At 38.7% G+C, this 27330-nt stretch overlaps 1 protein-coding gene across 2 annotated transcripts in view; it reads right to left on the bottom strand.

Moving 5' to 3' along the window:
• Positions 1-5692: 5692 nt before the first annotated feature.
• The window catches only part of HEPH (hephaestin), a 102554-nt gene continuing 80916 nt past the window's right edge, over positions 5693-27330 (bottom strand). The window contains exons 16-21 of one of the 2 annotated variants that reach the window (XM_032757084.2): positions 18014-18120; positions 16830-17055; positions 14171-14310; positions 12910-13072; positions 9497-9541; positions 5693-6642 (exon numbers count right to left, since the gene is read on the bottom strand). In XM_032757084.2, the coding sequence (XP_032612975.1) occupies positions 6410-6642; positions 9497-9541; positions 12910-13072; positions 14171-14310; positions 16830-17055; positions 18014-18120 (914 nt within the window). In that variant the 3' untranslated portion in view covers positions 5693-6409. The remainder of the gene's footprint in view (positions 6643-9496; positions 9542-12909; positions 13073-14170; positions 14311-16829; positions 17056-18013; positions 18121-27330) is intronic. The other variant, XM_032757086.2, reaches the window with a different exon arrangement.

Below are 27330 nucleotides of genomic sequence, written 5' to 3'. Positions count from 1 at the left end.
TTCTTGAGATCTAACTTTTGGTGTGGGTATTTAATGCTCTGAATTTCCCTCTTAACATTGCCTTAGCTGTGTCTCAGTGATTGTGGTATGTTTTATCTCATTATTTTAAATGATCTTCTTGATTTCTGCCTTTATTTCATTATGTAACCCAAAATCATTTAGGAGCATGTTGTTTAATTTCCATTTAATTTCATGGTTTTGAGAAACTTTCATAGTGTTGACTTCTATTGTTATTGTGTTGTGGTTTGAGAGTGTGTTTGGTATGAATTTGATTTTTTTTATATTTGCTGAGAATTGCTTTATGTCTAATTTTGTAGTTGATTTTAGAGTATGTGTCATGTGGTGATGAGAATAATGTATATTCTGTTGCTTGGGGTGGAGGGTTCTGTAAAGGTCTATCAGATTCATTTGGTTCAATGTTGAGTTTAGATCCTGAATATCTTCATTTTTTTTGCCTCATGATCTATCTAACACTGTTAGTGGAGTGTTGAAATCTCCCAGTATTATTGTGTGGGGATCTATGTCTCTTCGAAGGTCTCTAAGAACTTTCTTTATGAATCTGGATGCTTATGTGTTGAGTGCATATATATTTAGGATAGTTACTTCTTGTTATTGAATTGGACCCTTTACCATTATGTAATGCCCTTCTTTGCCTTTTTAAATTTTTGTTGGTTTGAAATCCCCTTTGTCTGAATTGAGGATTGCAACACTTGCTCTTTGCAAGCATTGATATGTGTGGATTTGATCCCGCCATTGTGTTGTTAGCTGGTTATTATGTTGCCTTGTTTGTGCAGTTGCTATACATTAACACTCCTCTGTGTGTTTGAGTGTGTTTTTGTATTCACTTGTATCAGTCTTTCCTTTCTATATTTAGTGCTCCTTTCAAGATCTCTTGTAAGACAGGTCTAGAGGTAATAAATTCCCTCAACATTTGCTTGTCTGAAAAGGACATTATTTCTCCTTCACTTAGGAAGCTTAGTTTGGCTGGATGTGAAATTCTTGGTTGAAGATATTTTTTTCTTTAGGAATGTTGAATGTAGGCCCCAAATGACTCTGGCTTGTAGAGTTTCAGCTAGCAGGTCCTCTATTAGCCTGATAGGGTTCCCTTTCTAGGTGACATGCCCATTTCTCCTGACTTTAACATTCTTTCTTTCATTTCAACCTTAGAATTTCTGACAATTAAGTGTCCTGGAAATAATCTTGTGTAGAATCTTGCAGGAGTTCTCTGTATTTTCTGAATTTGACTGTTGGCATCTCTAGCAAGGTTGGTAAAGTTTTCATGGATGATATTCTGAAATATGTTTTCCAAGTTGTTTGCTATCTCCCCCTCCCTTTTAGGGATGCCAATAATTTGGAGATTTGGCTTTTTTACATAACCCCATACTTCTCAGAAAGATGCAGGTCAGCAATAGCTCAGTGCAATCGGCCCAGGATGGGATGCCTGTGCTGTGGGCCCAAGCTAGGGGTTTTCTGGTCATGAGCAGTAGATGTGTGTGGGGGACTCATGGGGGACAGAATTGCCTCCTCTCCTTTGGTCCACTGCAGCTTGTTGGAGGTGTGGATAGGACACTTAGAGTCTTTGTTCCTTCATTAGTCTGTAAGTGACAAAAGCAATTCCACTGCAAAGGCAGTGGCAGAAAGGCTTTCAGTTGCTCCTGGAGGCTCTGTCCAGAGAGTTTCTGAGTTGTTACTGGCTCAATAGCTCTGTCAGGAAGTGGCTGGAGTCCCAGGTCTGGAGGATCTGTCTGGTAAGGAGAAATGGTAACAGGCAGTTATGTAACACTCTGGCCACTTTTCCACAAGGCTGCTGCAGTATGCTTGGAAACTGCTCCAGCCCTGAGTCACCTCAGATTTTCCAGTACCTGGTATCACCAGTGAAGGCTGTGAAACAGCAAAGATGGCAGTCTGTTCCTCCCTCTGGGAGCTCTGTGTCAGGGAGATATGGGCTGGTTGCTGGCCCAAACACACCTGTAGGAGGTGGCTGAAGATCCCAGTTGGGGGTTCCCACCCAGTGAGTTGGAACAGGATCAGTAATCCACTTTAAAAAGCAGTCTGGCCACATATTGGTAGAGCAGCTGTGCTGTGCTGGGAATCTGCTTCAGCACACCAGTTGCCTCAGACACTCTGAAGCCTGAAGGCTGGAATGGATATGTTGCCCAGACAGAAAAGATAGTGGCCCACCCCTCCCTCTGAGAGCTCCATCTCAGGGAGGTTACAAATCTCTGTTTGCTGTAGAACGCCAACAGCAATGGCTGGGAGCCCCAGTTGGAAGTTCCCACTCAGTGAGGAGAAATGAAATCAGGCATCTGATTAAAGAAGGAGTCTGGCCACCTTTTGGTAGAGCAGCTGGGCTGTGTTGAGGGATCCCTTCTGCCACCCATCAGCTTGGACTCTACAAAGCCTGAAGGCTGGAATGACTAAGGCACCCAAACAGCAAAGATGGAAGTCTACCCCTCCTCCCAGGACCTCCTTCTTAAGGGGTGCAATGCGGTTACTGGAGGCTGGCTGAAATTCCTAGCCAGTGGATCATATCTCATGACGTGCCATGTGCCATGGAAGTTGGGACTGCAGGCTGTTGCTGCTCAGCCTTGTAAATTTAGCCTCTTTCCTAGGGGTATGTATGGGAGTCTAACCTCCCACTTTGCCCAAGTTGCAGCTATTTTTGCCAAAAAACCCAAATAGCTAAGGCCCCAGGGTCTCCAAGCATACCTGAGCAGATGCCCTGCCAAGACTCCACATAGCCCTGCATGTTCAGACTGAAGGCCGCAGTGGAGCGGCTTCACCAGGTGATCTCCTGACCTAAGGGCTGTAAAGATACTTGGAAGAACCATGCTACAATAGTTCCCCTGGCTCTGTGTTGCCCCCAGGTGAGCCACTGTTCTGTCTTGCTTTTCTTCATTCTCCTTGGGTCAAGTTGTTTACTTGATTAGTCCCAATGTAAGTACTCGGATATTTCAATTTAAAGTACCGTATTTACTCACCCCTTCCATTCCTCTCCATGAAGGATAGAGCAATACACACTAGCTGCTTCTAGTCAGCCACCTTGGCCACTCCCTAATTTTTTTTGTAACTTCCAAACTGTTTTCTATAATGGTTGTACTAATTTACACTCCTACCGACAGTTTGTGAGGGTTCCCTTTTCTCCACATCCTTACCAGCATGTTATTGCTTATCTTTTGGATATAAGACATTTTCAGTGGGGTGAGATGATATCTCATTGTAGTTTTGATTTGCATTTCTCTGATGATTGATGATATTGAGCACCTTTTCATATGACTGTTTGCCATTTGTATGTCTTCTTTTGAGGCAGGTCTATTCAAATATTTTGCCAATTTTTGATTAGATTACTAGATTTTTTCCTGTAGATTTGTTTGAGCTCCTTATATATTCTAGTTATTAATCCCTTGTCAGATGGGTAGTTTGCAAATATTTTCTCCCGTTCTGTTTGGTGTCTCTTCACTTTGTTGATTATTTTCTTTGCTTTGCAGAAGGTTTTTAACTTGATGTGATCTCATTTGTCCATTTTGGCTTTGGTTGCCTGTGCTTGTGGGGTATTCCTTGAGGTATTTCTGCCCAGACCAATGTCCCGGAGATGTTCCCTAATTTTTTCTTATAGTAGTTTCATAGTTTGGGGTCTTAAATTTAAGTATTTAATCCATTTTCATTTGATTTTTGTGTATGGCGAGTGATAGTGGAACTAGTTTCATTCTTCCACATAGGGATATCCAGTTTTCCCAGCATAATTTATTGAAGAGACTTTCTTTCTCCCAGTGTATGTTCTTGGCACCTTTGTTGAAAATGAGCTCACCGTAGGTGTGTGGATTTGTTTATGAGTTCTCTATTCTTTTCCAATGGTTTATGTGACTGCTTTTATTCCAGTACTATGCTGTTTTTGTTACTATAACTCCGCAGTATAATTTGAGATCAGGTAATGTAATTTCCCCAGTTTTTCTTTTCCTCAGGATAGCTATGGGTATTCTGTGTCTTTTGTGGTTCTGTATAAATTTTAGGATGTTTTTTTCTATTTCTGTGAGGAATATCATTGGTATTTTGATAGGGATTGTACTGAATCTATAGATTGCTTTGGGTCACATGGTTGTGTTTTAAACTTAGGTGGTAGCAATGGAGATGGAAACAAATGAATAGCAATGGAGATAGAAACAAAGGAATAGGATAAATACATTTTGGAGATAAAACAGAGACTCACTGATGTGTTGACACTGATACTTTCCAGCTTGAGCAACTGAATAGACGGCAATGTCGCTTGATTGTCAAAAATAGATACCTGCATCCCTACTTGGAGCAAACTTACCACAAAAATGCATTTCTTTCCTAAATACATGGGCTTTGAGTTTCTATTCCTTGACCTGGAGCAGGATTACAAAATAAGAAGAAATGCATCCCATCTCATCTACCTCTCCTAGTCTCTTAAATTTATAAGTGAGACCAAGCTAAGAAACTCCCAGTTGCATGTAAATTACAACCATTAATTGACTGGAATTCCTAGCATGTACTTGGTCTTCATTAACATTCATGTTAACTGCAGGCCAAAAGAGTTCTGCTGCTGCTAAATCATTGATTCTGCAATGGCTTAAACACTAACTCTTGGATAACTAGCCATCTAAATCCCCCTTCCACCCACATTGTATTTCTGAAATTCTCAGTAAAGCTCTCCAGAAACCCATTGACCATGGAAAAACAAGAGGAATAATAGCCTCTGGATTGTGTTTTCCCCTCCAAACTTATATGGTAACTGAACACCAGCTCTGTGGGTTTCTGCATTTTATCTTCAAGAGATTGCTACCTAGACAGACAGATTGCTGGACAGACAGAAAAGTTGGAATCAATATGGGAAAGGTGGATGGAGATTAGGGGATGTTTTCATGATAAAGGAGGATGAAATAGGTATTTGGAGTCAAACAGATGAATACATGAATCCCTGCTCAACTTCTAGCTGAGGGGTCTTGGATGAAGTTACTTAATGTCCACAAGCTTTTGTTCACTCAAATGTATAAATGGATAACATTACTCAAATGTAAAATGACTTGCCCTGAGGTAATCCAAATGCAATCAAGAATTAAAATGCTTTTTAAAGTGTAAAACAGTACATAGTTATCATCTTTTCTCTCCTTGATACCTCCTCTGTTCTCCACTTGCCATGTAGTACAATATTATGGATATAGCAGTGGGGTGGGCCATCTTACCCAATCTAAAATTTATCGCTTATCTGTGCTCTCTAACCGATACTTTACAGAGGCTCAAATTTGCATGTAACAAAGGAATATTGCTGTAAAATACCGGAAAGAATGACTCCATCCTATAAGGAAGCCCCCAAAGTTGCAACTAGACCTTTCACACCACCACTGCCAAAAAGGACCCATAAGATATGGTCCTACTTCCCCTGGCCCACTGGAAAGGTTTGAGTCTCATCTCAGACTTCTATCTCCCTCTGGCAAATTTTCTTGGCACTCAGAACATTTTTGTCATTTATGCGACAGCTCCTTTTGTAGGGTGGTACCCAGCACTCTTTGATGCTTCCTCTGGAACAGCTTCCTCATCTCTAAAACAAAAACTTGTAGGTTCTACAAAGGCTAGACAAATACATACTATACTCACTCACCCACTAAGTGTTTTCTGTTTCAATCACAGTGACAGAAGCCACAGAGACCGTCAAAAATCACCAAATTCAGTCTTTCAGTGTTCTAACAAGTACTTTAATGGATAGGGTTTGCTGTCTAAAACACAAAGAGGTAACTCAACATTCCTTTCAGTGCCACTGTTTAGGAACTTGGAGAACTGGCTTTCCTGAGGCGCTTCTGGATCCAGAGGTTGTACATGCTCATGGCAGCAACAACCCATTCACCACTTCTCCAAAGTAGTTCACTGCCAAGGAGAATCAAAATTCAATTTGGATTCCCAGTCCTCAGCCTACCTTCAATTTCCCATCAAGCCTATATTCTTAGCCTTTAGTTTAAATGTGGGTTATCTTAACAGCTCACTTGGCCTCAGTTCAAAGTGAGATTTCCTGAGTCCTTGAAAGAAGTAGAAACCCAATCAATGAGTTTTTCTCTTGGTCTCTACTTTGTGAGAAGGATATATTTCTAGAAATTTCAAGACCTTCCAAGTGTCAGAAGACAACATAATGTAGCTGTTGAAATTTGTGATGTGGGATACTAAGGTACTCCCTTAGCTCCAGGTGCCCACGTAGAGCAAAGAAACTAAAGAAAAAGTGAAATCATATTATTTCCATGTAAAATAAATAAAGAAAGAAATATCCAGATAAGCTTGATTCCCCCTTCTGCTTCTCCACCACCCATGACCCTTTGAGTGTGGGGTTAGTGACTAGTCCATGGCCTGCTGGGAGTGCATTACAGATGTGCTTCCTGAGGATATCCCCAGGCTCCAGATGTTACTGTTTGAAAGACAGAAGCTTGAAGCTGTCATCCAGGATGGACCTCCTATTGCGTCGTAGCTTTCTCTGTCGATGTTGGTACCAAACCACACCACCAAGAGCCAGAACAACAAGCAGAAGGGTGACACTAATGGCAACCAAAACAGAGGCCAGCATCTCAACATTCTTTATGGGGATCTGCATGCCCAGCATCTTCACATTGCCCTCTTCAATGTCTCTGGGGGGCACTGCTGAAATGGAGAAAAAAAAAAACGGGCATCCTGGGATGGGGAGTACTCTAAAAGGTATCTATAGTCATCACCTGAAAAAAACAAGTCAATCCAAATAGGACAGGAGACCTGTCCTTATCCTTCACAAAACCAGCTGATGAAGACAGATTTAGAGGTTAGAGAATCAAGGAAACATGATGTAACAGCTATAAGGGTCCTTGAGAATCACCAAGCCCCCAGTCCACTCATGGAAAGAGCTAAGACTCATATTGGGAAGGCCCTTGATACATTTTCTCAAATACCTAAAGGACTGTGATATAAAAAAGGATGAATTTGACTTGTTCCGTATGGTTTCAGAGGGTAGAATTGGAGGCAATAAGGGAAACTTCAGAAAGAAATTTTACTCAATCATCCAGCTTATCAATAGCAATTTTGACAATTAAACCATGACAAGAACCTGCTACTAGGCTGTCCAGTCTTACCTCTTCGGGTGATGTTAACACTGATGTCACATAGACCTTTCCAAGTGAAATATCTGATTGTTAGTTCATGGCATACACACTTTTGATGATTCCCAATTAGCCTACAGAGAAAAGCTCAGACTTTTAAACCAGACATTCCAATTCTCACTACCAGGCTTTAATCTATCCTTCTAGTCCTATCTACTACTTTTCAGCCATAGCAACTCATTCTTTCCTCCTCATAAAAAGTGATCCCCTTTCAGGCTTCTAAGACTTTGCTCATGCTAATCCCTTTGTCTGAACACACTTTACTCCTTATCTTTCTAGCCCTACCTTAAATATTACATGTCTCTGCAAGGTTTTCTTTGATTTCATTAGACAATTAATTGTTCTTTCCTCTATGTTTTCCAAGCACCTGTACCTTGTACCCCCATAATTTACTTATTGTGTGACGTTGGGTCAAGTGACCGAATCCCTCACTTCCCATCTAAACCTCAGTTCCCTCTTTTATAAAATCAGAATAACAACCATACCTAACACAGAGGCATATTGTAAAATTTAAGTGAATTAATACTTATAAAATATCTAGTATAGCACCTAGCACACAGGAAGTACCCAATAAATGTTAACTGTTATTATTGTTTACTCTTTTTGTACAGCACACAGCATCCAGCATTATTATTTCTGTACCTCATTCCATTTTTAGACGCTGAAAAATAGCGACTATGTCTTACTTATTTTGATATCACTGGTACCTGACACTTGTTTGATGATTGTATAACTGGTTGAATTAATGTTCTAACACAACTGAGAGAAGACAGAATATAATGAGTTCAAATAGAAGCTCAAAACTTTCTGGTTCTGAGTTTACATTCTACCACATACTCCTTTTGTGACATTGAACAAATCACTTTCAATTTCTCAGCTTCTCATGTAGAAAATTATTGGGTTTTATTAGAACAACAGTTTCAAAGGCTTTTTTCCCCATTGTGGAAACTTTTTAACAAATGAGAGCTTATGAGGAATGTATATATGTACACAAAATATGTATGTATATATACAAATATACACACAAAGTATGTGTGAACACAAATACATATATAATATTTAAAATATATAAAATATTTAAATATATATAATATATAAAATATATAAAATATTTAAACATATATAATATTTAAAATATATAAAATATTTAAATATTTAAAATATATATATTTAAAATAGATAAAATATTTAAATATTTAAAATATATATAATATTTAAAATATATAAAATATTTAAATATTTTAAAAAATTATATATACATATAAAATAATTTAGTTGCTCAGGTTGAAAGAGACATGGCCTGAAAGCCCACCCACACAATCACACCTTACCTTTCTTCACCCCCTCCAGGACATATCCTGGTCCCCTGGTTAACAGTTCATGAGATACTTAGGCAGATCATTAAGACTTCTCCAAACAGCTATAAAACCTCAGACTAAACTACTAATTATCTCTAATGTTCCTTTTAGTGCTCATAACTTTCTGGATCTTTACCAGTCCAGAGACAAATGAGGTGGAGAATAACAACACTATTTGGACCTGGGCTGCACAGAAAAATAATCTCTACAGTATTCAAGGTCAGAAATGGCTGGTTCCCAAGGTTTAACTCCTTGGTATTCCATAGATGAAAGGGAAAGAGGCAACAATAAAAATAGCTGTTGAAGAACATATGGTGTTTGAACTAGTCTCACACTGTCCCTAGCGGGAATTCATATTTGTGCTATAAGTTTTCCATGTCCAACCCAGCAGGACCTAGATTTTATATATATATATATATATATATATATATATATATATATATAAATTTCAACAGCTTCAGGAGTACAAGTGGTTTTTGGTTACATGGATGAATTGTATAGTGGTAAATCTGGGATTTTAGGGCACCCATCACCCAAGTAATGTACATTATACTTAATAGGTAATTTTTTATTCCTCACTGCCCTTCTACTCTCCTTGCTTCTGAGTCTCCAATGTCCATTATGCCATTCTGTATACCTTTGCATACTCATAGCTTAACTCCCACTTAGAAGTGAGAACCTGCAGTATTTGATTTTCAACTAGTATCTAGAATTTTCTTCCCCCCTCACACATTAGATGAGAGGCTAAGACAGCAGCCTTTAAATGCGGAGGAGGCTGTTTTCCCCAACTCAGGAGGTTTGGGGTGGAAGCCAGAGAGAATAAACTTGCTGAGGGAAGCTAAACCTTGGTTCTTTGGCTTCTGAAGTCTTGCAGAAGTCTCAAGATACTTTCTGCTGATGTGTTCTAACTTTCAGTCACATAAGTCCCATCCCCTAAAGGTACCTCACCCAACCTCACACACAGACACACTACGTATAACTACCCAGTCTGTGCATCATTTTACGTACCTTTTTCAGTCTCTTTGGTGACGATGGTGATAGTGCCTAAGTGTTCTGGTTGGGGGGAAAAAAGACAAGAGGTTAGCCTTGTTGTTCTTCCTACCAATCCATAGGCCCCCTATGAAAGGTCAACATTGGTTGCAGAAATTTCTCTGTGATAAAGTAAGCAAAAGAAAGGTAGAATTTACTACTTTATAGTCAAAGTCAATATTGGTATGTTGATTTGATTTTGAACAGTGACATGAAATATGGGCAAGAGAACAGGCTTGGAGTCCAAAATGTAAATCACCCCTCTGCTATTATTTACACATTTCTTGGCATTTCCTCTATCCCCATTATTGCTCTATTTCCAACCATTTGCCACACTTCCTTCAGGAAATCCCTGCTCCTTGTCAAACATACTTCTCTACACATTCAACATCTTCTCAGAACACTTCTTCCTCTCCTTGATTTAATAAAGCTGAGTTCTTCTCTGAGGACCATACTTCATTTACATCCTCTCAGTACTTCTTTGAGATCATTGTTCCTCCTCTTTTTGTAAAAATATATCTCTTTTGAGGCTCATATTATTTGGCTAGAACTACAATCATTTCTTGTTATTGTTAGCTAGCAGTTATCTTCATTTATGGAAGTCTTTAGTACCTGGCTCAGTCTTCCTCTCCCTTAATTCCAACCATGGGTGCTGACCCATCAAATACTCAAGCCTCACAGTTTCTGGCCCTTCTAACTCCAATACCTTTGATGTCTACTCCAATTCTACCAACCATTCCCATGGTCACATTAACCTTGTTATCAAGAATTGTTACGTCTCAGAAATCTAAAATCTAACAACAACCTCCCATCCTTTCAGTGCTCTAATATACTTTATTTAAAAAACCTGTTATCCTCCCCGCTATGAGACCTCTAGCTTTCAAAATCTTCATTTTTTTTCCTCAACCTAGTAGCTTCATCCTGTCTTTTCTTCCATTCCTGACCAAGTGAGACTCCAAGGTCTATCACTTCAACTACTACCAAGAGTGTTGCAATAATCTACCAAAACTCCAGTAACTGTAATTTCCCTGTATTTTGTCTGGTATGCTTAATGCTGTTAGAGAAAATCACAAAATTGTAAAGATTAATATTCTTTGTGTCCAATTTCAACTAAGCCCTCAATGCTGGCTGGGGATAATTATTTATTTCCCATCCCCCAGAGTGGCTATTTCAAACTTTTGTCCACTTTTCTCAAGCCCTGTACCCTATCACCTGCCTTTCATTCTCAGCAGATGACTCTATTTGCTCCGTCAGAGAGCAGAGAAAGACCATAGGCTGAAATTCTGTCAGTCTGTCAAACCCCCTGGTCAAACCTACACCTTGATCCTTATATTTTCTGTCTTCTTTCTTCTTACAGTAGAAAGATGACTTTAATCCACTCTTGCGCTAATATTTCCTGTTAGCTCTGATTCTCATTCCCTGCTGCCTTATCAGAAACCTTGTTCCAAAAATTAGTCTTTTCCCTCTGTCTTTTTAACTCTTCCTTCCTGTTGGCCTGTTAACACACATGGAGTTGAAACAATATGAAATTAGGCCATAGCGGGTTATAAAAAAACAAAAAGGCAAATAGAAAAGATTTATGGGCTGGCTCATTGTCACAGAGAGATATGAGCTATCCTTCCTCATGGAAGTACCCCGGCAATATGTATTGAAATGGTCTCATATATTGGATGGTTCATATTTGGGATAACCCATTACTACATACAGAGAAAACCTGTTGTCTTGGATCTATATCACCCTGATGATGTATCAGTTGATCACTTGACTTTTGTTCTATGTACTTACAACACAACAAAGAAGTTTCTGTAAATCTGGGTGCTAGGGAATAGCTCCTGAGTAGTTAAGTGGAAGCTGCATTCTAGCAGTATTAGTTGATAGAGAATAAATCTTTTAAATTATATAGGAAGTCATAATGTACAGTCATTCATCTCCCTCCCTGAGGGTAAACAGAAGAGTTGTATTCTCTACCCACATTTGCTAAGTCTATTTGAATATTCAAAGACATTTTCCCATTCACTATTCCTGTTGATAGAATGCCAATGACTGACAACCCCAGAATACCATTTTTGTTTAAATGGTGACTATATATTCTTTAAAAGCATAGAAAAAAAAAAAAAAAAAAAACCTTGATTTGTATGGGTCCCAAAAGGCTCTACAGGGCTTCTTGGAAGGCAAATAGTGTTGGGGACTGGACTCAGGTCAAGAACCTTAAGAAGTAAGACATTTGACCCTTTAATTACCCAAAGACACAAAAGCCACACAGCCTACCCATCTACATTTTTTGGTAAAGAACAAAGAGTGGCTGGCAAACAAATTGTCCCAGGTGCTCCCTCTCCATATAAAATATAACGAAAAAGTTTTTTCCACCCTTGGTAGTAACTCAGATAAGCTGTAATTGAAGGTCAATATCTCTTTCTAGCCTTCGATGAAGATATTTAAAAACCAAAAAGAACTGTCTTGCTAGATGTGGTGGCTCATTCCTGTAATCCCAGTGACTTGGGAGGCTGATGTGGAAGGATGGTTTGAGCCCAGAAATTTGAAACCAGCCTAGGTAAAACCTTGCCTCAAAAATAAAAACTAGGCCAGGTTCAGTGCTTTATGCCTGCAATCCCAGCACTTTGGGAGACCAGGGCGGGAGGATTGCTGCAGAAGGAGGCCAAGAGTTTAGAACCAGCATGTGCAACATAGGTAGACCCCCTTCTCTACAAAAAGTATAAAAAAATAGACTTAGGTGGTGGCACATTCCTGCAGTCCCAGCTACTTAGGAGGCTGATGTGGGAGGATTGCTTGAGTCTAAGAATCTGAGGCTCCCATGAGCCATGATTACACCACTGCACTCCAGCCTGGGTTACAGATCAAGACCCTGATTCTAAGAAAAAAAAAAAAGAAAAAAAGAAAGAATTGCCTTTCACAACCCCACAGAACAAATCAATTTAATGGGTGACTATTAGAATTATTTTTATTCTCTTTTAAAAAGACTAATTAACAATATTCCTTGAAATAATCAGTTACTCTAATGAAGTCAAGTAATACATTTGTATATAAGTTAAATTTATTTCAAAAGAAGCAGGCTTGCACTAGGCTTCAATGCATAGAGCCAAACCAGTTTCAGGCTGGGTCAACTCATGTGAGCTCAACAGGTTTTGAAGTGATTTGGAGAGGGACAGGTGTCAGGGGATGAGAAATATCAGTTGGGGCAATGGAGGGACAGGTGCAATGGAGGATTAGAAATACTGGTTGGGGCAATACCTAGAGGGAGGCTATGCTCTTTCTTAAGACCTGCTTATTGTGGGATCAGAAGGAGACAATCAAGAGGCTTTTTGGTATTATCTGGTTCCTATAGGCTAGATAAAGTGTTAGAAGATGATCGTTTTGGGGAAGTTAGGACTTACCTGTTCGAGAAAAAACAGTGAAGAGGGTCTCCATGCCAGCATGGACATGGTCAGTCACATGGCAGTGCATCAGCCATGTCCCAGGGTTGCTGGCCACCATCTCCACAACCTCAAAAGTCCCTGGGAACAGATCCACCACATCTGCCCGGTAGTTCTCGCCATTCTGCAAGAGAGATTGGGAATGAGGGAGAGGAAGTGAAAGGTATAAAAATCATCTTAGAGCTTTCAGGAACTAAAAAATTTTGATGTCCACATTAGGGAGCTGAGACTCCAAGGTTCTGAGACCAGTAAGTGGCTTTAAAAGTCCACTTTATCAAGACCATCCTGGCTAACATGGTGAAACCCTGTCTCTACTAAAAAAAAAAAAAAATAGCCGGGCATGGTGGCAGGTGCTTGTAGTACCAGCTACTCGGGAGGCTGAGGCAGGAGAATGGTGTGAACCCAGGAGGCGTAGCTTGCAGTGAGCTGAGATCACACTGCTGCACTCCAGCCTGGATGACAGAGTGAGACTCCATCTCAAAAAAAAAAGCCCACTTTATTCATATCTCCAATGAACCCACCCATAGAAACTAAATCAACAGAGGTGACTTTCTCCTGTTAAAGTGTCCCAAAGTAAAAGAATTTCTAGGTTACTTTAGAGGGTTCAAACAAATATCTTTATAATTTTCAGCAGGCTAAAATATGGGGAATTTGGCTTAAGCTTTGATCCCTATTGAATGAGGCATATACTTCCTTTAGAAATTGATTCAAATAAAGTTATCTTTGCCATTGTCTTTTTCAGCACTTCTAAATCTTGAAGTCTGTATCAATGCCCCCAACTCTTCCTCCTTTACCTAAGACTAAACTGTTTTAAAAATCTACATATTGTTCCATGTACCCCCTAAGTTGAAGCTTTTCTTATAACAGATTAAGGACTTTCAGCAATTCTGAGATGCCACTCTGAAATTCCTTGTTCTTAAAAATCACTGCTCATTGAGTCTCAAGTCCTTGATTGAGACTTGATATTGATTCCTTCTGTCTCCTTACTGATAAACGGGCCATTTTTCTCTTCCACATCAGAAGGGAAAGCTAGGGCCTAGCAGGAAGTTATTGACCCTAGGATATACAGCCAGACTAGAATTTCCAGCTCAGTGCTCCATGTACTAGACCTCTGCTCTTTTAACTAATTGTTATCTGTTCCACACTATTACCTTTTCTCTCAATTGCTGTTAAATCACTGTTCTAATCATCCTTGAGGGACTCAGCCCACTTTCCAGCTCACCCGATAGAGGAAGCTCTCTGCATGAAAGTGGATGGTGTGTAGATCCACATCTTGGCCCATGGCCAGCATGTACCAGGCCACTCGTTCTCCTTGGTACATGGTAAGACCCCTAAGGTTGGCATAGAGTTTCCCATTGATTGCTGCCAAAAAAAAGAAAAGAAAAGAAAAAGCTTCTTACATCTCTCCTTTGGACTTACCATTGCCACTGTCCTAGGCCTAATCTTTTTTACCGAAGATAGCAATGAGCTCCTAATTTGTCTCATCTTTATTCCATCTGTCCCTCTTCAAGGTATCTTATTACATTGATATTATCAAAATTATCTCTGTAAGTGACTGAATCTGATGACATCATTCTGCTGCTTAAAATATTTTAATTACTCTCTCCTGCTCTAAAGAGCAAGTCCATGGATCCTTACCTCACCCAACAAGATCCTTCAAAATATAACTCCAAACCACCTTCCTAGACTCATCTCCCACTACCCAACACATTTATTCCAATTGGGGTGATTTCTTCACCATCCCTCAAATGGTCCATGCATGTTCTTTGTGTTCTTGTGTTTCTAAGATTCACTACTAGAAATCCTGCCTTCTTTTATCCATTTTTTAAAGCCCAGTCAAATCTTCACTCCCCCAGAAAGACTTTCCTGATCTCCTAGTTCCTCTCCATACCTCTCATCCCCTGCATCCCCTTCCACCTGTGAATTCCTCCAGTACTGTCTGCATGACTCATTGAAACTCATAAGAAATTGTCTTCTACATTTACCTGTCTTTTCATGCATGAAAGCTTACATCCCCAATTAGACTATAGGTTCCTAATATGCAGGAAAGAATGTATGTATGCACTGCATTACTATAGCTTCCTTGTATTTTTTCAGAACACCCAGTAGACAGCTGAGCCTACAATAAATGTTAAAAAAAAAGACCTGCCACATTCATGGAATTAATAACATTAATGCATAGAATTAATAATGATATTAATGCATGGAATTAATAATGATATTAATGCATGGGTCTCTTCCCAGGCCACAACCTATGCTCCAAGGACATCAAACTACTCATTGTTATAATAACTCACACTTCCAGAACTTTTCCCTGGACAATTTCCCCCCACTTTTCATGTTCTTACAGAGGGAAGATAATTTCCACTTTATTACCCAAGAGAGGAAGCAATCATTTATAATCTGTCTCTATGTCTACCTCTACCAAACTGTGGATTTCAGAGAGGAAACTAAATATGATCAACTCAGCCTCTTATTGATCTTTTCTCTCCCTCATCAATCAGGCCACAGAAATGGGCAATAGCCGATTCATCATTTCACTGTGGGGTGTGATTCTCCCTCTGCCAAAGAGGAGAGTATTGCTGCCCATCTATGTCAATGACAAGGTGGAAATGTCTATCTGTTGCCAGAGAAGTGTTAGTAAGCCCATTTAGTTGTAGAACTGAAATCAGTTTTTCAATTAGCCTTCTTAGTAATAAGGTTCACATTTGATCTTAAGCATCTCTCTTTCTCAGTTGGTTCAGGAACCTGAAAAGGAAGAGAGGGATGTTATTTATTTACCCCTCAGATGCAAATATCTCCAGGGCTAGCACTCAGAAAGTGCTTAACAAACACCTGCTAGATGGATAGGTAGGTAGATTTATACCTGAAGAGTGTGGATAGACACATAAACAAACAGAAGAAAGTAAGCATTAGCCAAACCCCTGCATTAACAGGACCTAACTGTGTCCTCTTTCCCTTTTTGTCCTGGGCCATTTCTCTGTTTTGACAGGTGCTGAAATTTCTGCCTTGTGAAGTCTGTGAGTCATCTGTTCTAATGTGAATCATTCATCACTCCATCAAGGAGAAATAGCTAAAATCTGTGGGATAATAATATACTACTTTTTAGTTCCATCAGAATCACTATCAAAGATACTCCTCATCCTCAGATCAAAGAAATCTTGGGCTAGAAGGAATAGTGAAGATCACTTCATTCTACTGCACTTACGCCCTCCCCTCTTTCTCTTGTTTTTGAAAAGCTACACAGATCTCTCAAGCAAAGGAAGGCTTTGATGCACAATTTCTCTCCAAAATCCATTCAAGTACCAAAATGTTCTTCCTTGTATCTGACATAAATCCAGTATGCTTCTCACTGGATTGAGAATCTCACTGGATTGAAGCTCTCTTCAATTCTTCCATCTATAAATTGAAACTCTTTTAAAAAGAGACTAAAATACAAGCTTTCATCGGCCTGTATTGGAATCCATTGAAATAACAGATCCCAAATTTAGAGTGGTAAATAAATAAGATGATATTGGGAGACTAAACTCAAGGTTTTAAAATAGAGGGGCACTAAGCAGTCAGCTTGACAAGTATATTGAAGGTCATACACGACCGTTTTGCCTTCTCTAATATGTTAAAATTTGCTGGTATCATCATGGCAACTTTACAGAGTCAACTTCCTGCTTTCTGGGCACCCAATCTAACCTGGACCACATATCTGCCTTTGTATGTGTAAATGTACAATAATAGGAAATGCTTCTAACTCATCCCCATTTCACCTTCCCATGTTCATGTCCTCTCTGGGATTATGTTCCCTTAGGTAGCAATAGGCCTATTAAATATCCCTATGTTACCAGTAGGGACTGCTTTGGAAGAAGAGTAGGTTTTTTATTACTGACCATGCATTTTATTGCTCTCCAAGAAAGTTTCATCCTGTAGGTTAATACTGCCTGGATCCTGGGACCCATGGGTTGCCACATTTTCCTCCAAATACCAAGACTTATTTTCATCAAAAATCAAAAACAACAACGCAAATTCCCGGTCCATGTCACTCCGTCCTCCATGGGGCTCCAGGATGCCCTTTCGGCAGATAGCCAAGGGCCCCACCAGGCCACTATACATGTCCTGAGGAAGGGAGGAAGTGGGAGAGAGAGAAAGAGATGGAGTTGTTTCTGGGTAGCAGTACTCTGCAGGGAGCCAGCTTCTCATACAAGCCCACTGTGCCTCTCAGCATTTCCTCATGATATCTTACATTTATAAGTACCCCACTATGTTATTTGAATTCATTCTAACAATTATCTTGGGACTTAGTTAAGATGCACTATCTGACCTATGCTTTATCTAGGCTAAACTATTTATTGACCTCTTAGCCTACCAAGCATTTTTACAACCTAGTGTCTTTTTTTGTGCTGTTTCCTCTGCCTGCAATGCCCTCCCCATCATCATATCCCTTATCTGATGGCGTAATGTGACTCAGCTTTTAAGGCTGAGAGTACATGCACCTCCCATTGTGATGCCTTCTCCAGGTTCCCTCCTGCTCAACTAGACCATACTCTTTGAAGGTGGGAAATGTATCTTAAATTTATATCATCCAAAGCACCAAGAAAAATGCCTAAAATGTGGTAGGCACTCAATAAATGATTACTAATGGCTGGCTGCAGATGGATGGCTAGATCGATAAATCTATTTTCCAGATGAGAAAACAGAGGCAGAATGACTTATTTAAAGTCACTCTAAAAGCATGCTATAACCAAATTTGGGACTAGAACCTCAATATCTGTACAACCAATCCCAGGTTTCTTTTGTGTTTTTTGTTTGTTTGTGTATTTTTTTTTTATAATGAGAACATGTTGCTTTATAGATCCAAAATGAAGATAAGGAAGAAAATCTTCATGACAAATATCTGGTGCTACCCATTCCCTTCATCCCTCCTCCTGTCTATTAAAATAAGTCTAGCTTTTGAGGAATGTTCCCCAAATTCTAGGCTCTAGAATCTCAGGAGTAAGTTCTTACTACACCTGGTTAATAGCTTCTTTTTGCCAGGGAGTTTGACTCACCTCCAGGTAGCCAATCTTGTATTTACCTTGATGGGATCCACTGCAGAATAATAGATCCAGGAAACACAAGCAGAGTCATTGGGCCCAGGGCCAGATCTCTCCGGGATGTTCCACTGATAAGTGAGCACCTCACCTAGAAGTGTAACAAGGAACCTCCAGTTGCACTGGGTCAGAAATTTCTCTCAATTTCCAGGTCTCCCCAAGAGGCAGTGGTGGGTGAATCCCATCTTCTTTAAGGCCTTTCTTCATCATTCCTCCATCATTTTATTTTTGTGGCCTTGCTCTTCTCCCTCCTGGGACACCCTCAACCTTTCTTTTCTACTTTCCCTATTCTCAAAGGCCCAGGTCCAATCCTCTAGTAAGGCAGCCTTGCTACTTTTTTTCTCTGCTTTTAATATCATCTTTTTCTTTGCGGGGCGGGGGTGGGGTGGGGTGCTCTGCTTTGGTTTATTTTTTCTAGCTGCTATATCCTAAATGCAGTTGTTTGCACAAAGTTCTGTCTCAGTTCTCTTCTCTTTTTCCATACTCTCTCCTTGGAAACTTTAGTCACCTTTCTGATGTCAACTATGATCTGTGCATCAATGACTCTTAAATACTTAGTTCCAGCCAGACTCCCCTTGTTACTAAGCTGCAACTCCAAATATTCAATTAGATGCTGAATATCTTTTAAAGATTGCCCTGACAGCACCAGGAAAACAGATTGTATGAACTCACTTCCCTCCTTTGAAAAACCACCCTGTTTCCCAATCTGTGCTCTCAGTGTCTGTCTAGAAGTAACATTGTAACTCTTTTACTTATTCAGACTCAAAACTTTAATCTTTACTTCTTCACTTTCGTAATTCAACATCTAACCAAATGGCAGGTCTTATTGATTCTACCTCTACAGTATATTTTAGAACCATCCTCTTCTCCTTTCAATTATCATTACTCTTGCCCTAGTTTAGACCCTTGTTTTCTTAACTCAACCATTACAAAGCCTCCTAACATGTTTCTCTGCCTCCAGCCTTGTCCTCTCCAATTCATCTTCCAAATAATGCTATATTAATATTTTCTAACAACTTTATTGAGATGTAATTTGCGTACCATAAAATTCACCCTTTTAAAATGTTCAATTCAACGTTTTTAGTATATTACCAGAACTTCGTAACCACCACGATTCATTTTACATTTCATTACCACCAAAATATCCTGTACTGCCCTCATCCCTTAATCCACCCATCTACCCCTGCCCCACCCCACCCAAGGTAATCAATATTCTACTTTCTGTCTCTATAGACTTGTCCATTAGGGGCATTCCATAGATATTGAATTATATCATACATTTTATTTTGTGACTGAATTTTTCTTATTTAATATATTTTCATTGTCCACCCACGTTGTAGCACATATCAATACTTAGTGTTTATTGCCAAATAATATTCCATTGAATAGATACACCGCATTTTATTCATTCATTCTTCAGTTGATGAAGATTTGGGTCATTTCCACTTTTTAGTTATTATGAATTGTGCTGCTATCAGCATTTGTGTACAAGTTTTTATGTGGATATATGTTTTCATTTATTCCTGAGTTATATGGTAATGCTACGTTTAACCACTTAAAGAATTGCCAAACTGCTTTCCAAAGCACCTGCACCATTTTGTATTCTCACCAGCAACATATTAGGGTTCCAATTTCTCAACATCTGCATGAAAACTAGTTATCGTCTGCTTTTAAAAATCTTTTATTTTAGTTATCCTAGCATGTGAAAAGTGTTATCTCACTACAGTTTTGATTTCCATTTCTCTGATGGCTAACCATGTTGAGCATCTTCTCTTGTGATTAATATCCATTTTAACATCTTCTGGGGAGCAATGTCTATTCAAATCCTTTGCCCATTTTAAATTGGGTTATGGGTTTTTTGATAATAGCATTGTCAAATAACAATGACATCAAGCAATAGTTGTTTATGGATTCTGGATACAAGTCCCTTATCAGATATATGATTGTCAAATTGTTTCACATCCTGTGGATTGTCTTTTCACTTTTTTATGGTGTCCTTTAAAGCATATTTTAAATTTTAAGGTATTTCAATTTATTTGTTGACTTGTGCTTTTAGTGTTGTATATAAGAAACCATTGCCTAATCCAAGGTTATAGAGGTTTGCTCCTTTGTTTTCTTCTAAGTTTTATAGCTTTGCTTTCATATTTAGGTCTTTGATCCATTTTGAGTTGATTTTTCTGTATGTTGTGAGTTAGAGGTCCAATTTCATAGTTTTGTATGTGGATATCCAATTGCCTCAGCACAATTTACTGAAAAGACTATTTTTTTCCATTGAAAGGTCTTGGCACTTTTGTTGAAAATCAATTGACCAAAAATGAGAGGGTTTATTTCTGGATCTTCAATTCTATTCTATTGATCTGTCTATCCTTATGCCAATGCCACACAATCTTGAATTCTATGCTTTGTAGTAAGTTTAGAAACCAGTAAGTATGAGTTCTCCAACGTTTTTCTTCTTTTTTAACATTGTTTTGGCTATGCCATATTAATCTTTCCAAAATCTTTCTTTGTTCATGTCATATCTTTTATCAAAGGCCTGTAATGGCTCCCTAATATTCAAATAATAAATTTCAAAAATTTCCCCATCAGCTAAGCCCTCTCTAACTCAGCCCTGGTCTGCCTTTTCAGTCATATCTCTTACTTTTTCTAGTTCTGCAAAACATATACTGGTCAAACCTAACTACTTGCACACCTCTGGGCATACCTCATACTTTCACAGCTCTGTATCTTTTGTAATGTTGTTCTGTTTGCATGAACTTGTCCCCAACCTCTCCATCGAGTTCAAGGCTTATTCAACTGCCTTCTTGGCACCTCCATTTGTCTAATTTTTATCTCAGACTCAATATATTAAAAATAAATATTTGACTTTTCCCCCAAACCTTCTCCTCTTCAGTTTTCCTTATCTCAATAGATAGTGCCACCAGTTATGTAAGCCAAAAACTCAAGAGTTATCTTTGATTATTATCACTCCCTCATATCTCATATCCATCATCAAAATTCTGAGGGATCTACCTGAAAACTATATCCCATATTATCCACTTCTACCCATCTCCACTGCTACCGCCGTAGTCTGTGCCATTATCTTCTGCCACCGATAAAACTACAATAGTCACCTATCTTGTTCCTCTCATAACATATGCTTTACATAACAACAAATGTAACCTTTTGAAATACAAAGTAAACCATGCCACATCTCTGCAACAGCTCCTCACTGTAAAACTAAATAAAAATTCCCTACCATGGCTTGCGACACTCTACATGATCTTACTTATCCTTCTTTATATCTACAAACTCATTTCTTATTATTCTTCATCTTTCTCAGTATGCTACAGCCACACTGTCTTCTTATTATTCGTTAAATACACTGAGATCATTCCCGTCTCAAGGTATTTACACTTGCAGTTGAAGCTGTCCTGTAACTTTCTTAATATGGCTGATTTCTATGCTACATTCAAGTATCAGCCTAAATATAATTTCCTCACAGAGCCCTGGACTGACCATAGTAGTCAAGGCTTCACTCTTGTATCTAAAATACATAAAAAACTCTTAAATTTTAACAAAATAAAAACAACCCAATTAAAATAGGCAAAAAAAATTGAACTGACATTTCACAAGATATAAGAATGACAGATAAACATATGATAGATGTTAAACATTATTAGCCATTTAGAAAAAGGAAATCAAAATTACAATGAGATATCATTACATACCTGTCACAATGGCCTTAAAAATCAGTGATAACACCAAATGCTCGCAAGGATGTGGAACAACTGAATCACTCACACTTTGCTTATGGGAATGTAAAATGGTTCAGACACTCTGGAAAAAAGTTTGGCAGTTCCTTATAAAGTTAAACATCCCCTTACTATATGATCCAGAAATCCTAGTTCTAGGTATCTACCATAGAGAAATGTGAATGATGTTCACACAAAAGCTTCTGCACAGCACCTGTAATCCCAGCACACTGGGAGGCCAAGGTGGGTGGATCGCTTGAGGTCAGGAGTTTGAGACCAGCCTGGCCAACATGGCAAAACCTATCTCTGCTAAAAATACAAAAATTAGCTTAGTGTGGTGGTGGGCACCTGTAATCCCAGCTACTCAGTAGGCTGATGTATGAGAGTCACTTGAACCTGGGGGGCAGAGGTTGCAGTTAGCCAAGATTGTGCCACTAAACTCCAGCCTAAGTGACAGAGTGAGACTCTGCTTCAATCAATCAATCAATCAATGCCTCTATACAGATAGTCATTGTAATTTTATTAATAAGAGCTAATAACTGGATAAAATCTAAATTCCCTTTAACATTGAAAAGTTGTACAAAATGTGGTACATTCATACCATGGAATTCTACTCAGCAATAAAAAATAGTAAACTATTGACACATACAACAACTTGGATGAATCTCCAGAGAATTATGCTGAGTGAAAAAGGTTAATCCTGAAGTATTGCATACTTTATTATTCCATTTATATACATAAATATATTCCATTTATATGTAGATATCACTATGTAAATCAAATAATATATACATATATATGCATTTCTTTTTAGCAAAGATGTAACAATAGGAATTGAGAACAGATAAGTGGTTCAAAGAGGGTGGGGATAGCAAGAAAGTAACTGCTCTAATTCCTAATTGCGGTGGTGATTATACTAATCTATATATGTGTTAAAATTCATACAACTGTACATCAAAAAAGTCAATTATATTGTAAGACTTAAACAACTACAGGAGTTTAGAGGTATTAATCACCGGAGAAAGTGTTAGAGTTTAGACTTGGTCTGAATCTCAAGGAATGAGGAGAGCTTAAAGAAGAGTCAGAGGTGAAAGCATGCAATTTTTTCCCTCATACAATCAACAAAGCTGTATTGAACACATACTACATGTTGAGTGTTGGAGACTCATAAACAAAACAACATAGTGCCTGTCCTCTTAGAATCTAGTCAGGAGAGGAAACAATATACAAGTAAACCAACAAAAAAACCATGTAGAATTACAAGCTGGGATAAGTGCTATGTCCTTGTGAAGATCCCTACTCTCCTCTACCTTTTTTATCAGGTCCCTCCTGAGTCCATCTTTTTCCCTATCTGGTCCAAATTCCCTCACTGCCATGGTCAGCATTTGAACTACTCTTTTACAAATATCCTGCACTCTCATGTCTTCTTGCCCGTTACTCTATTCTACACAATGCATCCCCTTCACCACTCCCACCCCATAATAACTTCCTGTAAATCAGTGGTCCTCAAAGTTTATTGCTTCCACCAGCAGCATCAGAATCCACTTAGCAATTTGTAGAAATGCAAATTGTTGGGAATCTCTCCACACCTGAAGATTCAGAAACTCTGGGCATGGGCTCAGCAACCTACGGGCAATTTAACAATCCCTCCAAGTGATTCTCATGTCCACTAAATTTGGGTACCACTAACCTCCCTAGGTGTATCTTACAATCTGCCTCCTCTGATCTTAGACTGTGATGTGCTGAACACAGCTGGGGGAAACTGTACAGCCTTCTGTAGTGCTGCTTCTTCAAATTTCTATTTTCCAGTCTCAATTGTGTCCTCAGTGCTGTTTGGTTCAATAGCTTCCAATACTGTTCCTCTTGGTGACAATTCCAAACTTTCACTACACTCCTCAAGCCTCATTTGTTCCTTACCTCCTCACTCTCAACAACTGAATTCAACTCAAATTTCACAGAATAAGAATAATATTGGCAAAAACTTGCATAGCACTTAAAATACATTAATTCAAAATCCCTATGAGACAGATATTACTATTAATTCCATTGTATATATGAAACAACTAAGGCTTCAGCTCATAGATATTATATCACTTTCTGAAGACCACACATCATAGCTGAAATTTGAGCCCAGGCAGTCTATCTTGAAAATTCCTTTTACCACTACTCTACAAAGGCTCTCATCCTTTAAAATTCCATTCCTTATCCACATCTACCAAGCCCTTGAGCCTCAGAGGGGGAAGTATTCCTACTCCAATTCAAGGTTCATACTTTCTCCCATTTCTTGCCAGATTTGAATTTCCTCTTCCTCCTCCTGGGTCTTCTACTTCTCCTCTGCTTGTTCCTTTCCCCATGTAAACCATGCTCAAGTCTCTCCTTTCTCTCTCCTGTGACCCTCAAGCTACTGCTCTCCCTTGTTCTATCTGTCTTCTTCAACAGCTAAGCATTTTTAAACTCCTGCCAACATCTACTTTCTTTACTTCCTCACTTCCTATACACTCCTTAATGAGTCTTTCTTCATAGTCAAAAAAAAAAAAACCTGCTGACACCTTGATTTTAGAATTCTGGCCTCCAGAATTGTGAGACAATACATTTCTGTTGTTTAAGTCACTCAGTTTATGGTACTTCATAATGACAGCCCTAGCAAACTAATACAACCTCCAACAACTTTCATATTATCTGATGTAGTTTGAATTTTTGTCCCCTCTAAATATCATGTTGAAACTTGATCCCCAGTGTTGGAGGTGCCACCTAGTGGGAGGTGTTTGGGTCATAGGAGCAGATCCTTCATGAATGGCTTTGTGCTGTCCTCTCAGCAATGAGTGAGTTCTTGGTCTACTACTTCATACAAAAGCTGATTGTTTAAAAGATCATGGCACCCCTCCTCTCTTTCTTTCTTGCTCCCTCTCTCGTCATGTAACACACTTGCTCCCCTTTCACCTTCCATTATAATTGAAAGCTTTCTTGGGCCTTCAGTAGAAGCAGATGCCGGTGCCGTGCTTCTTTTTTTTTTTTTTAATTTAAATTTTTATTTTTATTATACTTTAGGTTTTAGGGTACATGTGCACAATGTGCAGGTTTGTTACATATGTATCCATGTGCCATGTTGTTTTGCTGCACCCATTAACTCGTCATTTAGCATTAGGTATATTTCCTTACATAGCGTGAAGAACCATGAGCCAAATAAACCTCCTTTATTTATAAATGACCCAGCTTCAGGTAATCCTTTTTAACATGCAAAATGGACTGAGACACTATCAAAAGAAATAGATAATTTAAATCCTTTCTTTCCTGACCTTGTGCCTCATTCCCAAAAGCTTAGCTAAAACAATATGTTAACACACAATCACCCTAAAATATGCAAATGTTTGATACCATGAAGGTGTTTCCAGCAACTACTCAGAAACCTCCTCTCTTAGCTCCTGATGCTCTCTTATTCTGATTCAAGTCTCTTTCTCCACTTCACTTTTGCATGTTAGGTCCATCTCCCATTGCAGCTTGGCTCCTGTACTTTAGTAGCCAGCTTTTACAATTGAATGAATGGAACTAGCAGTGACTGACCACTTCCATTTTCACTGAAGGTCCCAAACCTGACATCATATCTTCATTTGCTCTGAGCTACTTCTTTATTTAATGTGTTCCAACCTAAGAAGTTAGCCATATGAAGGTTATGAATTATCTGCTGTAATGTCAAGCATCCATATCCTCATTAAGGAAAAGTAGCTAAAACCTGTGGAGCAATAGGATACTGAGTCAGGCTGCATTCGAGTAAATGTTACAGTTACGTTTTGTTTACAGATTAAAAAAAAAAACAACTTTTGTTCATTCTTTCAAGAATCAGAGGTTAATTAAAGAAAGTGAGTTCCAAACCATATCTCCTCTGGCACTTCCCATATTGGGCTGTCTTCTAGTCTACAATAAAACCTTCTAGTTATAGCATCTCAAAACAACATCCAAGCCAGTCTGCCTAGCTGCTCACCCAGATGAAGACTTCCTAGCTGTTCAGGGGTGAGGAATGGAAATATGGATGGGATTCAAACATTATTCTCACCCTTTGCACTATCTGACCGCTTAGACCATCCTTTTCTTAAAACTCTATTTGACTTCCAAACACCATTGCTTCCTGGTTCACTCACCAATCTTGCATTCCCCTTTCATCGCTTTATTTTTTCTCTACCCATCTCTCTCTTTTTATTTTAAAATAAAGTTAACAAATAACAATTTTTAGGTATTAAAGTAATAGATTTATATGAAAGTAAATGCAAATACAGAGAAAGACGTCTAGATGGAAACGCACCAAACCAATAAGATGAACTACCTCTGGAAAGAAAACTGAGATTGAAAGAAAACCAAAGGGACTTCTGTTTATCTGTACTATCTGAATATTTTATAATGAGAATGCATTCATGTATTAGTTCTATGATTAAAAATATATTTTAAAAATATACACAACTAAATCATGTTCAATGGTGAATATTTTGAAAACTATGAAAAGCATAGAAAGGAAAATTAGTCACTATAATTCCATTATGCAGAAATCAGTACTTTTTTATATTAAGGGCATTTTCTTTTGTGGCATATAAGTATATGTAGATAGGTAGGGATATATATAGGCATACATATGAATATTTTCTTATTTTATAAAATTGAAATTATCCTTTTAATATGGTTTGGAGCCTGACTTATTTTTCATTTAACTTTACATCATCAGCACTTTCCAATCTTATCAAAATACTTCAAAAACATGATTTTAATGGCTATATAAGCTCTGAATCTTATAGAGTTGCCATAACTAATTTGACCGTTTTCACCTTTGGGCATTTGGGTTGCATTCGTCTTTTTTCTATTATGGATAATGTTGTACTATATAGCCTTGTACATAAATCATTGAATATATCTATGATTACTTCCTTAGGATGAATTTCTAGAAGTGGAATTAAAAAATCAAAGTGGATGAAAATGTTTAGTGATATTGATACACATTGTCAATCTCCCTTCTGAAATGTTACCCCAATGTAAACTTTCAAGAGTAGTGCACATTACACTGTATCCTCAGTAACAGGATACTATAATTTTTAAAAATCTTTGCCAAGGACTGACAGCTTTGAAGAGAGTAGTGGTTCTCCCAGCACGCAGCTGGAGATCTGAGAACGGACAGACTGCCTCCTAAAGTGGGTCCCTCAACCCTGAGCAGCCTAACTGGGAGGCACCCCCCCAGAAGGGAAAGACCGACACCTCACTGGGCCAGGTACTCCTCTGAGACAAAACTTCCAGAGGAACTATCAGACAGCTGAATTGGTGGTCTCACGAATATCCGCTGTTCTGCAGCCACCGCTGCTGACACCCAGCCAAACAGGGTCTGGAGTGGACCTCTAGTAAACTCCAACAGACCTGCAGCTGAGGGTGCTGTCTGGTAGAAGGAAAACTATCAAACAGAAAGGACATCCACACCAAAAACCCATCTGTACATCACCATCATTAAAGCCCAAAAGTAGATAAAACCGCAAAGATGGGGAAAAAACAGAGCAGAAAAACTGGAAACTCTAAAAAGCAGAGCACCTCTCCTCCTC

This window comes from Hylobates moloch, unplaced genomic scaffold (assembly GCF_009828535.3).
Source record: "Hylobates moloch isolate HMO894 unplaced genomic scaffold, HMol_V3 SCAFFOLD_7, whole genome shotgun sequence".
Classification (NCBI taxonomy): domain Eukaryota; kingdom Metazoa; phylum Chordata; class Mammalia; order Primates; family Hylobatidae; genus Hylobates; species Hylobates moloch.
The sequence above is the reverse complement of the archived record's forward strand: the minus strand, read 5'-3'. Positions and strand labels throughout refer to the sequence as shown.